The sequence below is a fragment of the Trichoplusia ni genome, chromosome 21, assembly GCF_003590095.1.
Source record: "Trichoplusia ni isolate ovarian cell line Hi5 chromosome 21, tn1, whole genome shotgun sequence".
In the NCBI taxonomy this organism is placed as follows: domain Eukaryota; kingdom Metazoa; phylum Arthropoda; class Insecta; order Lepidoptera; family Noctuidae; genus Trichoplusia; species Trichoplusia ni.
The window spans coordinates 6219603-6236461 of record NC_039498.1 but is presented as its reverse complement, the minus strand read 5'-3'; the positions used below and the strand labels follow the sequence as shown (position 1 = coordinate 6236461).

The window sequence follows — 16859 nt, the reverse complement described above, 5'->3', positions numbered from 1 at the left end:
GTGTCGACCGTTTTGACCAAGTGAAGGGGACGTATGCTGTCGGAAGGAGAAGTAAACGCTGGTGGTTGCGGATATTCTACTTCTTGGTGGACGCAAGTTTGACAAACTCTTTCATTTTATATTCCCTAACGTCGAGAGTAGAAAAGCTTACCAACTTAGAATTTCGGGTGGCTGTTGCCAGAGGGTTGATTGGTGGCTATAGCAGCAGAAAAAGAAGATCAAGCTTGCCTACATATATCTGCAAGAAATCACGCATAGCATGCCCAGAGGTATATCAAAAAAACTATAAATGCTGTACCTGAAGAACTGCGGTTTGTAAACGTAGGTGACCATATGCCAGCAGAGTTGGAGACTTACCGACGCTGTAAATTGTGTAGCACAAAGGTCAAAGATAAGCGTAGCAAAATAAAATGTAGCAAGTGTAATGTCCCTCTTTGCATTACGCCTTGTTTTGCACAATTTCATAGAAAATAATGTCTCAAATTGCGCTTGCATGTGGCTCTGTTGACGGGCAGTGGGAATATTTTTACCACCTATTTTTCCAAAACTTCCGAAATAATTAGTGTTTTTCTTTTAAGTTTATTTTTGTTATACAAATAAAAACATGCCAAAAATATAAGCGCAGGTTATTTTATTACTCTGAATCCTTCTGCCTTATAAAGGGTTAACTTATACGTATTGAAATGAAAATTCAAAGTTGCATGACTTGACGAAAATGAAAGTTCATTGTCAATTTTTTAAGAACTTACAAATAATCTGTATTGATCAAAATTTAAATTGATATATTCCAATTAGTCTGCTAAGGAGCATATTCTGCTCATTTAATTGCAATGTCTAGCACCCACAGGGAAGAAACTGCGCAACCAACTCCCTGGCAATAGGAGGCTTGCTAATTTATTTATTTGGCTCATCAACAATGAGTACACTGTCACATTTAAAATAAAAATACATTGTGAACTTAAGTATAAGCATCTCACTACTTATAGAAGAGCACTCTATGCAATAAATATGCGCAAATACGCGTAGGGAATCATTAATTTCTTACAGAAGCCTTGCCTAGCAATGAACCTGTACAAAATAAATCCATCTCTAAGTATAGGACTTACAACAGCATTTCCAACGCCGGTAGTGTCCCTGGCGGGCTTGCTGACGGAGCGGCCTCTCTCCTCGATCTTCTGCCTCTTGGCGGCGGGCGCGGACTGCGAGCGGGAGCGGGAGCGGCCGCGGGAGCGAGTGAAGTGGGCCTCTTTGGTCTCCGACATGTCCACTCCTGGGGGTGAAGATTGTTTTGTGTTAGAGGAAATGTAAGAAAACTGTTTGTAGAGATTAAATTCAAGTTTAAATTGATTGGTTTTTTGTCGTTTAAGATGAAATAATTTATTCTTTAGGTAGTACCATGGAGTCGACATTTACTATCTGATTACCCTGAAAAGAAATCTCGAAACAAATTCATGTGTAGCTGTGTTTGCCACAAAACTTGTTGAAATAATAAATACAAATTTCTTAAAGAAGATCATTTAACAGTCCAAAACAAATTGTGAACTGCAAAGTTGTGTATACGCCCAATAATCGCTTTCGATTGTAATATATTAGACTTATTCTTTAAGTCTGATCTACAGATTAATTTTCACAATATTATATTAAAATCTACACTGGTCTTAACATTCAAATTAATCTTCTAAAATAACTGTCCGTGGCATGGGTAATGCGCGTGTGAGTACAGACTCACCGCGCGACCTTATGTCACGCTCGCTGTGCGCCGCGATGTGACTGACGCGAGGTATGGACTACCTCGCACAGCTTCGAACCGGCGACATGATAAATAAAATGTCAAGAAATAAAAACCTAAAAATACCTATTCTCATAATATAACTCTACCTACTCTATTCGTAAACTTTTGTGTAGCTTTTTGTAAAAAAGCTCTTAGAATAAAACGCGACTAAAATTAAATGTAAAACAACAATAAAGATTACCAAACCAAATATACCACTGAAATATATCAGTCGTTTATTTTATTCAAATTGCCTATTACCTTTTTTTTAAGAACTTTTATATTTATAAATTTTGTAGGCATAGCTGGTATTGAATACTAGATAACTGATAGAATGTACTTATATAATTATTGTGTATGAATTTGTAAATGTATAAAAATAAAGGGTCAAAATATTGAAACTTAAACAAAATAAAATATATCCAAACTCAGGACAAGCATTCGTGGATCACACAAATGCTCGTGACCTCAACTATTCGGCTTTCCGTGCCTATATTTATGTACCCAACATAAATCACATATATCATATACAATATATATGTAGGCAACTGACCGAGTTTCTCCATCTCGTCCCTGAGCTTGGCGGTGGAGCGGTCCTTGGCCCTGGCGCGGGAGTTGCGCGGCATCACCGGCTTCGTGGACTGCTTCACGAGGCGAGACTCGTCCTTCAGGATCGCCTTCTTGTTGCTGTAATCATAGTGTAGATGTAACATGGTCGAACTATAAAATAATGCAGGTCAAGGAGGGTTGTGAAAACAGGCTAGCGTTTAATAAATCAGTTGGTTGACAAGTAAATTTGAAGTGATTTACATTGCTTTGCCTCTGTCTTTATTTTTAGTATTCATTCCGTTGGTCGGTAGACGAGTGACTATCTTTGTCATAACGAGTTCCTCCGTGTTTCGGAAGGCACGTTAGATTGTGGGTCCCGGCTGCTATTCATGGATCTTTCACAACCAGTCTAACAAAGAGGTATTGTCTAGGTAACTAGATTGACGAGGTCAGATAGGCAGTCGCTCCTTGTAAAACACTGGTACCCAGCTGAATCTGGTTAGACTGGAAGCCGACCCCAACATAGTTGGAAAAAGGCTAGGGCGATGATGATGCCGAGACAATGAGAAGAGATGAATGAAGACAAAAAACACATTGCGCCGAACAGGAATATTTTTTTATAGGACACAAATCCTCCTCAATAAATTAATTTAATTTGATCAATAAATATATCATACATACCGTATCTGGCGCGCCAATTCTCTGATTTCCTTCATGGTGTCATCAAGCTCTATCTTCGGCACGGCGTAGAGGCCTCCCTCCATGCGGAGGTCCTCCTCCTTCTCAAGCTCGGCCAGTTTCTAGAAGAATCAAGAAGATAGAAGATTAGTCACTGATTGACTTTTTCTGTGTAAAAAATATAGGACATACTTACAAAAAAGGGAGCTTGGCACAAACCGTGGTGGGTATGAAAATTAGGCAGTATATAATTCTCATAGCTACGTCATATGCGTTTAAAATTTCATAAAAATCGGTCAAACCGTTTCGGAGGAGTATGGTAAACAATTGATAAAATAAATAGTCACCCTATGATTGACTGATAGAGAATGCCTTTGTACTTATTTTCATGTATAAGTATAAAGAAATAAGTAATAAATAACTGTCCGTGGCATGGGTACTGCGCGTGTGAGTACAGACTCACCACGCGACCTTATGTCACGCTCGCTGTGCGCCGCGATATGACTGACGCGAGGTATGGACTACCTCGCACAGCTTCGAACCGGCGACATACATATTTAATGCACAACATTCTTCCTCTTAACAAAATCCATCTAATCACTTATTTTTAGGCCTATTTTGTTTAGTTCTAAACAATAATTATTTAGATTAAGATAAAACACGTCCAAAATCAGTAACAAGCATCTTCCTTTCAACTTCTAAATGACTGGGCATAGTTCTTCTTCTTCTCATAGTTGAATCAAAATGTGTTTAATTCGAGTTGGTTATGTCTGAAAAAGGCCTACTCTAGATGCGCAGTTCCAAAATATCATTCTTATGGAAACAACGCGTGAGCCATCCATTTTCAGGTCTTATAATGTTAACGAAAGATTAAAAATGATTTACACATAGCAGGCCCAACCTAGAGTTGTACTACACAATTACTATAGCTAGTATATGATACTAGCTGCCCCAGCAAACCTTTTTTCCATATAAAATAGGTTCTGAAACAAGAAAAAAAATGCGCTACGAAAAATAGATGTTGCCCTAATCTCACACCTACCGAATATGTATACGAAATATCTTGAGGATCGGTAGAACCGTTTCGGAGGAGTTCAATTTAGTACAAAGTGACACGAGAATTTGATATACATATTAGACTATGACTCACGTCGAAGATGTCCGGGTCGATGTAGTCGGCGATGTTGTGTCCCTCCCAGAACTCCGGGATCGGGTCGTGGCGCTCCTCCTCCGGGATCTCCGCGTAGTTCTTCTGGAGGTCTGTGTAGGTAATAGGGCATTATTGCATTGTATAAAGTACATATGAGATAAATGGTCGCAACTTTGTATTATTTAGATTAGATAGAATAATATATATAGATAGATTAATCAGGGCATGAAAGGGGTATTAAATGATGTAACAAATACAATACAACATATTATAGATAAGAGTGATAAATTAAAAATATAATTCAATGTATAAAGCGTGGGGTGACTTTGTAAATAGTTTTATCATCAGGCAACCCACGCTTTTTTTTATCTTTGGTCTATTAGGTTTTTTTTAAACTTCTGCCGAATATTTTAAAACATCTTCTTCGAAGTTCTGACGTAAAAATATTAATGTAAATATAACTTAAACGTCAGAACTTCTGACAAATGACCAGATTTTTTATTATTCTTATCTTGAATAGCTGACATTTAGGTCCCATAAATGTTTCATGAAGTTTGTCTCAGAACTTTTTAATTCACATCGACTATATGTTTTGTTTTTACAACAATATAATAGCTATTCTCACCGAGTACATAGTCGTCTCCCTCCTCCAGCTCGATGTCCCTCTCCAGTTTCCTCTTGCGAGCCGCCTTGTCAGCTAGCATCTGCTTCTTCTTGGCGACGGCGGGCGGGATGACGGCGGGCCGCGGCTTGGAGTCGCGCGGCGCGGGGACCGCCACGTGGAGGCGGTTCAGGATGCCGTCCACCTGAAGGGAGAATAAATATATATCTCTATTAAAAAAAGAACGACACCGCAGTAAAGAATTTAATCCTTGTGTCGCGGGGGTTTCACAAACATAGAAATAACGTGCACGATTCAAGATCACATATAATGCTTGTCCTACGCGAGGATCGAACCCGCGACACGACGCCCACCTATATATTATTATAGCTATCGTATACCTACGGTATGTGTTTAATTTTATACTATACACGCAAAACTATTGGAAGGATCTTAAGGAAACTTTACACTAATGTAGGCTACATTCTATCCTGGCATTCCTAGGGAAATGGAAACTACCGCACAGTATAAACTGAGGCTCACGCAGACGGAATCGTGAACAACCGCTACGAAAAGCTATTTTCCTTCTTTCCCATCAATAACAGCCACTACTCTCTCTTACCTTCTTAGTCCTCATCTTCTCGGTAACCCTGTGTCCCAGCAGCCGCTCGCAGGCCTCGATCTTGACCTCCTGCACGCCCTCCTCCGTCATGGTCGACATGCGCATCACGGGGACCACCGAGAGGTCCGAGTTGGGGTCCGCGCTGGGGGTAACAAATACATTTTAATAACTACTAATATTGTAAATGTGAAAGATTGATTGCTACGCATTGACGAGAAGAATACTTAACCTTTCATCATGAAAATTAGTACACATGTTCTTGAAGGGTTTAGATATATTATACCCAGACACGGAACTATTTATCGTGCTTACACATTTTGTCCTGGGTGGGAATCGAACAACAACGTCTAGTGTAGCAGTCAAGGCCACTAACCACTAGGATTATCCCATCGTATAAATAGACCAGTGAAATATTGCTGACTAATACCAATAGAACGTTATTTACAATATCCTTCTAATATTATAAAGGCGAAAGTTTGTATCTACCGCCCCACTGAACCGAGTTAAACGAAACTTGGTACACGGATAGTTTATAACCAGAAACCTCTAAACGGAGTTGAAACTTAACACACATACAGTTCATAACCAGGATTAACTCATAGCAAACTTTTTATCATGATTCCATGTTCCCGTGCGATCATTTTCGACTTTTAGCGGGTGTACTACCCACGGGCAACAGCTAGTATTCCAATGTACTTACTTGACCAGGTTACCCTTAGAGCAGCTCAGCATGAGGTCTTCAATGAGTTGCTTCTTGCCTTCGGGCAGATCCTCAGGCTTGATGACATCCATCTTGTTCAGTACGACTATCAGCGGCTTGTTGCTGAACAGCGGCTTAATGCTCTCGAACAGAGATATCTGAGGGATAGAGAGATTAGTTTAGTGTATGTGGAGAAGAATTGTTTTGTAAATTTGATATAATAAAAGTTGGTAGATTGTCTTTCAACTGTCTCCAGTCAATCTCGTGTTAAATGCTGTGGTTGTTTGTTAGTTCTATGGTCAACCGATCAGTCATGATAGGTATTTTCAATGAATTAGTTAACGAAGTTTACAGTTTAATTATGGAGTTTCTTGCCGGTTCTTCTCCATAAGAATGACACTTAGAAACCGTGCAACTAGAGTCCGTAATGTAGCGTTTTAAAAGTGCCTGGAAAACGGCCTATTTTAAATAACACTTTTGATTTTGATTAAGTATGGTCTATGTCAGGCACAGCAAAAGTGGAAAAGAGGAATATGAAGTAATTTTTTCGCTGTTTTCGAAAATTTTGACAAAAGCTGTAATTTTGACTGCAGTAGAATTAGGTACTTCATTTCATAGATTTTTTTGTGACTCAATTCAGTAGTCTTTTACTTCTATTTAAAAAAAAAACACAAGGACGCTAATTCCTTAGTGATCCTTGTATCATGGGGGCTTTCACAAACATTCAAGTCACCCAGACTCAGGACAAGCATTCGTTAATCAGACACATATTTGTCCTTCGCTTGTTTGGCGTGGTGCCGTCTACCACTGGTCTATCTGTGACACTGTGCAGTCATTACCATTAGCAAGGTGTATGTGTATGTAGTCTGACCTGTTCCTCGATGCTGTGTCCGCACTGCTCGGAGGGGTCGAGCACGTACAGTACGGCGGCGCGCAGGTGCGCCAGCGCGGTCACGGCCTGCATCTCGATCACGTTGCGCTGCTCCAGCGGGTGGTCCAGGATGCCCGGCGTGTCGATCACCTGGACAAGGGTCAAGTGGAATTACTTGAACATTCTTCTCTATAAGAATGATAATTTGGAATTGTGCAACTAAAGTTGTATATCTAACGTTATAAAAGTGCCTTCAAAACTACTTGAAGTAAAGTTTGTCGTTGATTTTGGGTTACACACTGTCATTTATAATGATCATTTGATTTCATTTCATCAATACTTTAAAGAAGTGTGAATTTGAGAGTGGCCTTTGCCCAGTATTGGACGACAGTGGGCTAGATAAAAAAGATTGCAATATTTTAGAATTCGTGGTTTTGTAAAATAAAAATGACAGTTAAATAACATGCTATTGAAGTAATCAACGCGAAGATTTTACGACACGATGTTCGACAAAAAATATTGATCCCGTTCTTTTAACATGTTTTAAGGTGACAATTTATTTACAACCTCTAGTTTATCAAAATAAACATCTCTTGAAAAGAGAGCAAATCTGTTTTTCCATTAAGTTTGGTGGACCAACTGAAGAAAGATTGGTTTTAAGGTTTAAAATTTACCAACTTAAATTTTTTACTTTATTTGTAGTAGGTAAATATTTTAATTAAATAAATAACTGTCCGTGGCATGGGTAATGCGCGTGTGAGTACAGCCTCACCGCGCGACCTTATGTCACGCTCGCTGTGCGCCGCGATATGACTGACGCGAGGTATGGACTACCTCGCACAGCTTCGAACCGGCGACTATATATATAACATATATAAGTTGTAACATCTCACCTGCCACCTCAAATACTTGTAGTCTGTGTGCCCGACGTACAAACTCTTCGTTGTGAACGCATAAGGCTGTACTTCTACATCTGCTCGTGTTATCTAACATAAAAGAAAATATAATTAGGTTTATTATTTTAATTAAGTCGAGTATCGTCTTTCAGGGAAAGGATCTATCATCATCCCATCACCCTAGCCTTTTCCCTATGTTGGGGTCGGCTTCCAATCTAACCGGATGCAACTAAGTACCAGAGTTTTACAAGGAGCGACTGCCTATCTGACCTCCTCAACCCAGTTACCTGGGCAACACGATACCCCTTAGTTAGACTGGTTGTCAGACTTTATAGCTTCTGACTACCTTAGACATAGCAAAATGACGACTTTAGCTTGTTACTAGAGACATTTTAGGACTACACTAAGCTACGTGTTAACTTTATTGTCATTTGACACATCGTTATTTACAATTAAATACAAATAAAAAGTACAATATACAAATATCAGTCAGGACTCAAGCCTTAGACTCCTGGCTACTTGAAATTGAAATAATTAGTCAGTGATCTTGACAGCTTGCTTGTTATAGTGACTACATACCTTGTTTATGAAACTGGACTTGCCGACGTTAGGGAACCCGCAGATGATGATGGTGCGCGTGTAAGGGTCGATGGACGGCAGACGGGCTAAATGTTGTCGGACCTAAACATAGAATTATACTTGATTAATGTCTATGAAGCTATTTTGTGATGTGACTACTGTGTTTTACGATCATGAAATAATTTCTTAACGTGAAATTCTTATGTGATTTTGTGACTTGTGAGCAGTTTTAAAGTTTTAACTTATTAAGTGTGGAATGATTTCTTTTATTATTGTAAAGGCAACTGTAGTTCGACAGTTCGACTCCGGTTGGTTCCGAAACTAGTCGGGCTACCCCGATAAATACGCGTGAGTAAACCGTTACATCATTTAATAATGAATCAGTCTCACGATAGTTATTATAAAAATATTATGAAACCTTGTACAACGTATATTGTTAGAGGTATTAGAAGTAACATAGGGTACTTTTTATTAAGAAAAAAAATGATATTTACGAAAAATAAAAAACATAAATTTTTAACTTATTCAAATACTCAAAATTCACTCATTTTATGAAAACATGGTACATTGACCCAGTATGTATATATCACCTGTTCCAAATATGTGAGGTTGGCGGCCTGTCGCTTCATGATGGTTGCCATGCGACCGAGGGCCGCGCGCTTCAGCTGCTTGCATCGGTACAACGAGTCACCGTACTTCAGCAGGCGGACGTAGTCCTTGGCTACGCTGTTAGTGGAAATCTTAAGTTATTGAAGTTATGTTTTTTTTATATAGCTTGTTTTAGATCTCTAAAGGCCTCCCGCCTTTGCCCAGCAGTGGGATCTCTCTTCTCTTCCAAAGCTTTTTATCCTTTGCGATTTCCGGCCACTTATTAAAAGCTACGATAGTTTTTAATAATTTAAAACTAGTTATTGTTTTTAACCTTAGATGGATTATCAACCTGTTACACTTGTTAAATGATACAACGGATTATTATATTTTTAACTTTTACAAGTGATTCGAATTTAAATGAAGGAACGGTCCAATAGTAAAACAATCCCTTCTTGGCAATCCCTTTCAAGAGTGTTCTGAAGTAAATTTAAAGCTATTATTCAAGCTAGCTGACATTATTTGAAGTCACATTTCATAATGTCTAGTTGGTAAGTAACTTACGTGTCAATAAGATGTCTGGCAGTGTTCAGTTGTCCGAGACCAAGCTTGTAGTGATCTTTGTCATACAATACATTCATAAGATCTGCATAGAACGGGTGCACATCATCTAGTTTGGGGAATTCCTGTAACAATAGAATATAACATATAGGAATATGTTTTTCAAAAACAATTGCTGCCGCGGCTGCTGAAAACCTCAAACGGCGCAAATATGGTAATCTAGTTGGTAGTTACTTCTTTGAGCCGTTTGGGGTTGAAACTTTTGGGCTGTGGGGGCCGAGTGCCAAAACGCTTTTTAAAGACCTAGCAAAGCGTCTCGTCGACACTTCTCGTGACCCAAAGGCTGGCTTTTACCTGGCTCAGAGGATTAGCATTGCCATTCAACGTGGCAATGCTGCCAGCTTTTTGGGCACACTCCCAGCTGTCAGCGACGCCGATGAATTTTTTGATGCTTTAATTTAATTTAATAATTTTTTGTTTTTTAACTTGTAAATATTTCTGGAGTATATTAAGTCCATTGATAATGATTTCACTTTTACAAAAGGGATACACTGATATAGGCGATACATTTGGTGGCATAGTGATGCAAAACAAAAACAAATTGTTTACTGTATTGCTATAGTCACAAATTTTCATTCCAAATTTATTTGTTTTGGATAATTAAAAAAGATAAACAATCTTGGTGTGATTTTTTATACAAACTGTTGCATTTATATCATGAATTTAAATTGATATTATTTATACAAAATATCTATATATATAAAACACCAAAATTATACAGTGTTAAAACATACATGAATGACAAATCTCTCAATAATAATATACAAATATTGTGCAATACAGAACCAGGTAAATAACAATCTTATGCAATTTAGATTGTACCAAGCCTTGAATTTTAAACACTTATTCTATGATAACTATAAAATTCCCTGTAAAAATACCACATTTATTCATTTTGAAAACAGCTAAACCGGTATTTATGAAAACTTTATTGGAACAAGTAGACTCACATGAACAAACACATTTTAAACTACAGGTTGCGATACCTTCGAGGTGTTTTCAATGATTAAAAATATTTTTACGTATTAATTCTAAGTACATACCTGAATAATCCTAGAAAGACGGTCGTGAAAGTTCTGTTGCGTAAATTTCACTTTTCTCATATAAAATCCACGAATCCTTGATATCTTGTAGTGTTTGTGTACCACTGTCGGTGTTTTCCTTTGAGTTTTGGACAATATTATGTCCACAAAGTCCTGAAATACAAAATAAACGTGTGTGTAGTAAGGTTAAAAATAGAATTCAACATTATGAAGGTATATAGGGTTTTAATATAAGTCTGTGATATTTACCTTTGCTGTGGGGACCACAGCGATTTTTTTGAAGTTGTACAAACTCATTTTTGTTTATTTTGTTACACTTATAAATAAAATAGAGCCCTGCATGAGCTCAACACGTAAACACGTGTTTTGAAAAGAATGTGGATTTGTGGACATGAAAGACGTCAATTCGTTATTTCATGTTTTGTTGCTCCTACATGTTAAGCGCTAGAGAAAACGTAATAAAAAATTTGGGTGAAATTTTTTCGATAAATTATATAAAAATAATATGAACTTAATTGAACTGACTGAATACGATTTTGCTTTATAATTTGAGCGGAATACAGTTTCACTTTCTTGGTGTACACTCCGACTTCAGGTCATAAGAATCAGGTCTTCTCAAAACGCAATTGTTGAACGTGTTGCTAGTTGATAATATTTCTATCTTCTATGTACCAAACGGTCCTAAAACGATCTAATAGTTAGTTCGATTTTTATTATTAGTCTTTAATTTAAGTAACAGATATAAAAGCAAGTTACAATGATTTTATATGCTTAGCATCTCCTAGGACTGGTTATTTAAATTTTTATTATATGGTAATTGTAAAGAATCAAAACGTCAAAGTGCCGAAAGCAATTCTCGTAAAAGAGGTTATACAGTAAACTGGGCTTGCAATTTATAAAGAAATAATGAAAGTCCTCTCGGAATTATAAAAATTGCAAGAAAATTAAGGATAACATACTATTTCGCATTTATACATATTTCTTTTTCCACAATACTGTGATTTATCGTAAGTATATTATTGCATCATTTTTCAATTGTTTTTCTCAGACACCAAATCAAAATATTGCATTTGTAACGCCAAAGTTGATAAAAATCAATTTTTAATGGCATACCCGCCTTTTTTATTACTTTGTGTGGCCTTAGACGGTTTGTAATTCCAAGGTACACTCGTAAATCCTTCAAATTATGATAATTTGAAATCGCAAAAGTGTATTTTTTTGTTATACCTATATTTCCCTTTATTTTTGAGTACTTTTTGTATTTTAAACACTGAAAACGCATTATGACTCATTAAACCCTAAATTTTCGTCATAATTATCGCGAAATCGTAGTAAATAGTTTAGTTGTTATAAAAATAGTGAGTGGTGTATGTGCATTGCAGGATAGTTTGAAAAAACGAAACCATGTATTCAAGACTTTGCGCTCTCAGGACAAGCCTGAGCCACCGCCTGTTACCATGCAGCAACATGTACAGCAGCGGAATCCTTAAGAAGAAGGAGCCCCCATTAAAAGCTTTACAGCCCGGAAAGACAGTCCATGGTTTTGTCCTCCAAGAAGTTGAACATATCAAGGAGTATAACATGACCGCATACTTCTTAGTCCACGAAAAGACTAAAACAGAGTACCTGCATTTAGAAAGAGATGATTCCAATAATGTTTTCTCAGTCGGTTTCCGTACAACCCCCTTAGATTCTATGGGAACACCTCATATTCTAGAACACACAGTTTTATGCGGTTCAAAGAATTATCCCGTAAGAGATCCGTTTTTCAAAATGTTGAACCGTTCTTTAGCCACTTTTATGAATGCTTTGACAGGCCCTGATTACACATTTTACCCGTTCTCGTCACAAAATGAGATTGATTATAGGAATCTGCAGAAAGTCTACCTTGATGCTGTATTTAAGCCAAACCTATCTAGGCTAGATTTCTTGCAAGAAGGGTGGAGGTTAGAACATTCTAATGTAGAAGATAAACTCAGTAATATAATGTTCAAAGGTGTAGTCTATAATGAAATGAAAGGAGCATTCTCTGAAACAAGCTCACTATTCGGTCAAAGGTTCATCAACACAATTCTACCGCAAGGAACATACGGTTATGTTTCAGGCGGTGACCCACTATGTATTCCAGAACTCAGTCATGACTACTTAAAGAACTTCCACTCAATGTACTACCATCCTAGCAATGCTAGAATTTACTCCTACGGTAACTTCCCGTTGGAAACCAACCTTAAAATTGTTAATGAGTCGTACTTAAGTCAGTATGCGTACTTAAACCCAAGGCACACTATAGTGGCTCGACAACCGCGTTGGACTGAGCCTAAGACTACACAAATATCTTGCAGACTAGACCAGTATGGAGTGCCAATAGAAAAACAGAACCAGATAGCTATAGGATACGTCATGTCTGACATCACAAGCATTTATGAGACATTTATGATGATGGCATTGACGGAACTAATGATCATTGGCCCCAATTCAGCATTCTATAAAAATCTGATTGAGAAAAATATTTCTGGAGGCTATAATTCTCTGACAGGCTACGATAATCAAATAAGAGACACATTATTTGTAGTCGGCCTCCGCGACGTTGAACAGTCAAAGTTCGGTGTTGTAGAAAACATCGTGAAGGAGACAATTGGAACGATTTATGATAAGGGCTTTGAAACGGATCACATCCAAAGCGTTTTACACGGTTTTGAGCTATCAATCAAGCATCAAAGCCCCAAATTTGGCTTGAACCTGCTATTTAATCTCATGCCGCTGTGGAATCACAACGGACCTATCTTAAGTGCTTTAAAAGTCAACCAATTGCTCGATCAGTTGAAGACCAATTTGATGGAACCCTCGTACGTTCGCCAAGTGATAGAAAAATACTTCATCTTCAACAAGCATAGACTGACAATGACTATGGTTCCCGATCCAAAATTCGACGACACTTTCAACGAGGCAGAAGCTAAACTACTAAAACTAAACTAAAAGCTTTGTCTTCGGATCAAAAAGAAGAGATATTTAAAGAAGGATTGGAGCTATCGAAAGTACAGAAGAAGCAGGAGAACTTAGATGTTTTGCCGTGCTTGAAGCTTGAGGATATTGCCCTGAATAAAACGGCACCTCCTCTAAAACATACTGTTGCTGACATTATTCCTCTGCAACTGTGTGAGGCAAATACCAATGGTGTAACGTACTTCAAGGGTATAATTGGAACCGACTGCTTAGACACGCAACAAAGAGAACTCCTACCTTTCTTCAACTATGTCATCAACAAATTTGACACGAAGTCATTTAATTATCGAGACTTTGACAAGTACATCAGCAAATCCACATCTGGGCTCGGTTTCCTCACACATATTACTGAGCATATTGATCAACACGGCCAGTTCGAACAAGGGGTATTGATAAGCAGCCACTGTTTAGATGAAAACCTCCCCAAAATGCTCGATATTTGGTCTGAAATATTCAGCAAACCGAATTTCAGTAACAGCGAACGAATGAAAATGCTATTCACGAACTATTGCTCAGCACTCAGTAACGGAATCATTGACAGTGGGCACACTTATGCCATGCAGGCAGCCCGGGCTTTAATTACATCTGTAGACGAATGCAAGGAGAGTCTAATGGGTCTACACCACGTCATCGCAATGCAAAACATTCATAAGAAGCAACCGATCGAAGATGTCCAATGTATTATTGATATGATTGCTAAACGAACTCTAAAAGGCACAAACTTGAGAGCAGCCTTCCACTACAGCAACACAAATGCCGACATCGAGGAAAATGTTGACAACTTCTGCAAAGATTTGTGTATGGGCGTCGAACATAAGGAGATGAACAGGATCAATTGGACCGATTGCAAGAAGATGCCCACTGAGAACCGAGGGGTTCACATTCAGATGAACATTCCTGTCAATTTCTGCGCGAAAGTTATTCCTACAGTTCCCTACACTGACCCGGACTACGCTAAACTTCGTGTGCTATCAAGATTCTTAACCTCCAAATACTTGCATCCGGTAGTCAGGGAACAAAATGGCGCTTACGGCGGCGGCGCCATGTTGACTTTAGATGGAGTTTTCAACTACTATTCTTATAGAGACCCCAACTCAAGGATCACTCTGAATGTTTTCGATGAAACAGCCGCTTGGATGGAGAAAAATACCAACTTGGTTGACGACCAGAACTTGTTTGAAGCCAAACTATCGATCCTGCAACAAATGGACCAGCCGATCGCTGAATATATGAAGGGAATCGATCTATTCCTGTACGGTTTATCGTATGATATCTGGAAGACGCAAAGAGAGCGAGTACTTGCTGTCAAGAAGGAAGATTTGGTGGAAGTTTGCAAAAAATACTTGAATGCCGATGTCTGGGCGGGAAAATGCGTGATCGGTGAAGGCTCGAAAGACTTGAAGGAAGGAAAAGAGATTTGGGAGATGATAAGTGGACCTCAGCAGTAATTTCGGAATTGTTAGATGCCCTCTGGGTTTGTAAAGGTAAAACAAGTATGTCTGCTTAGGATGTAGTCCTAGAAAGTAGCTTTTAATGTTTATGTGGCGGGGAACTCAAACCCTATGTTCATTTTCTGATTGCTGTCAGCTTCTTTGGACAAATAGTTGGTTGAAAATTCACTTTTACTTCTTCAGTTTTCACAGAAATATGCAGTCACGTTGAACGTGAAATATTACGTCAATTTTGAGGTTAATACATTTATATTTAAGTAGGTCTTATTCCGTATTTTGTGGCGAACCTTGAAAGACGATTCTATCGTCAACTGACCATTTTACGCACTTTTTTTTCAAGCCAAGCAAAAGGAAAAGAATATTTTTTTGGAAATATTTAAGGCAAGTGTGACCCCCTGAGAAGTTATTGGTGTTATACTTTTTAAGAAGTTTATTGTCGTATTATGTAATGCGGTATTCGTACTTTATAACCAGGTCTCAAAGATACCCAATACCCAAACAAGCACTCTCGGCCCCAATTCTGCTATTTACAATGCCCAATGAATGAATGGAAAATGGATTAAATCGGCACTATTCATATTGTTTAAAACAATTCTAACATAATAATTGAAAATTCAGAACGAGGCTGAACACTCACGGTCAATACAATGACTTTCTAATTATTTTGTTGGCAAACTGCTTAAGAAAATAGGAATAGTTTCAAATTTAATTCAATTGCCATTCATACTTGGCCATTGAAAAGCAGAATCGGGGCCCTGATTGGTTGTAAGGAATTTGGCAACTTATCAAAGGCGTGTTGTCGATCACGACCCTTTACAAGTCGAGAAAATTTGAAGGCCAGAACATAGTTTGAGTTTTGCTGTTATCTTGTGAAATTTGGTCTCGTAAGTAAGGATTGTTGGCCATACTTATTGTTAATTTATTGCAGAGAATGTAATGTTGAGACTGTTAATAAATGTTATATTTTAATTCTACTACGTTTTTTATTTAATGCTCTTTCACCGTGTTTTATACACTATCGAATATATGCATAATGCATAATTATATCGAATGATTTCGGGATCTTCATGAACGAAGCTATTAATCGCAACTATAAATTAAGGCAAAGAAAAAATTTTTTTTTTTTCAAAAATGGAAATGGATTTTTTTATTTCCCTGATCTGTTATCACTTGGCCTTTCATCCGATCTCAGATTATCGTTGAGTTTTGGGACACTCTGTATATTTGCTTAGGTAATGCGTTGCGGTGATTACGCTGCGTTAATGCATCTAACAGTGATCAAAGAATTCTTAATAATCTGTCAAACGAGGTGTTCTTTTTTTAGTCCAACCTCTCAAAGATGAGAATAGGACCCTATCTTGCATTATAAATGCGAAAGAATGAGTGGCCCAAACGGCTGGATCGATAACGTTCATCGTGTAATATGGATGTAGCTACATCTTAGATTAACCGACATGCATGAGGCCGGCCATGAGCAACAGCTAGTTTTAAATCAAAGCGAATTCGTCCCAGTTTATATTTTAGTTAACATAAATATTATAAATCTTGTTTTTATTGTGCATTAAATAACTCTTACATCTGTTTGTCAATTGAAAATTGTTTTCGATCTTTTTTTAGCTCGAAATGTCGCTGCCGCCAAATTTCGACAGTGCCGAGAAATACTTCGAAGAATGCATTGAATTTTTATACGAATATCAATATTTATACAACTTTCCAAACACAGACATACTATTACA

The 16859-nt window shown here is 37.8% G+C and overlaps 2 protein-coding genes across 2 annotated transcripts; one reads left to right on the top strand and one right to left on the bottom strand.

The window, feature by feature from the left end:
- Window positions 1-980: 980 nt before the first annotated feature.
- On the bottom strand, window positions 981-11050 carry LOC113504134 (nucleolar GTP-binding protein 1-like). The gene is made up of 14 exons (XM_026886286.1): window positions 10919-11050; window positions 10670-10822; window positions 9570-9691; window positions 9008-9143; window positions 8418-8519; window positions 7836-7928; window positions 6943-7092; window positions 6072-6229; window positions 5372-5513; window positions 4774-4954; window positions 4149-4258; window positions 3002-3120; window positions 2325-2458; window positions 981-1270 (listed from the first exon to the last, which is right to left on the bottom strand). Exons 1-14 carry the CDS (start codon window positions 10964-10966, stop codon window positions 996-998), a joined length of 1923 nt encoding a protein of 640 aa, XP_026742087.1. The 5' UTR covers window positions 10967-11050; the 3' UTR covers window positions 981-995.
- Window positions 11051-11508: 458 nt separating this feature from the next.
- Window positions 11509-15776, top strand: LOC113504089 (presequence protease, mitochondrial-like). Its single transcript, XM_026886191.1, is given in 3 exon segments — window positions 11509-11676; window positions 12052-13634; window positions 13637-15776. Coding segments are annotated over 2 exon segments (3045 nt in total). The 5' UTR covers window positions 11509-11676; window positions 12052-12073; the 3' UTR covers window positions 15121-15776.
- The last annotated feature ends 1083 nt before the right edge of the window (window positions 15777-16859 follow it).

Excerpts from the sequence above, each read along its gene's own strand:
- LOC113504134 (XM_026886286.1), bottom strand. The coding sequence starts at position 10,966 with ATGAGTTTGTACAACTTCAAAAAAATCGCTGTGGTCCCCACAGCAAAG. Across the intron at positions 8,520-9,007 it reads ACCTCACATATTTGGAACAG|GTCCGACAACATTTAGCCCG; the intron begins GTGATATATACA and ends TTCTATGTTTAG. Across the intron at positions 7,929-8,417 it reads AGTCCAGTTTCATAAACAAG|ATAACACGAGCAGATGTAGA; the intron begins GTATGTAGTCAC and ends CTTTTATGTTAG.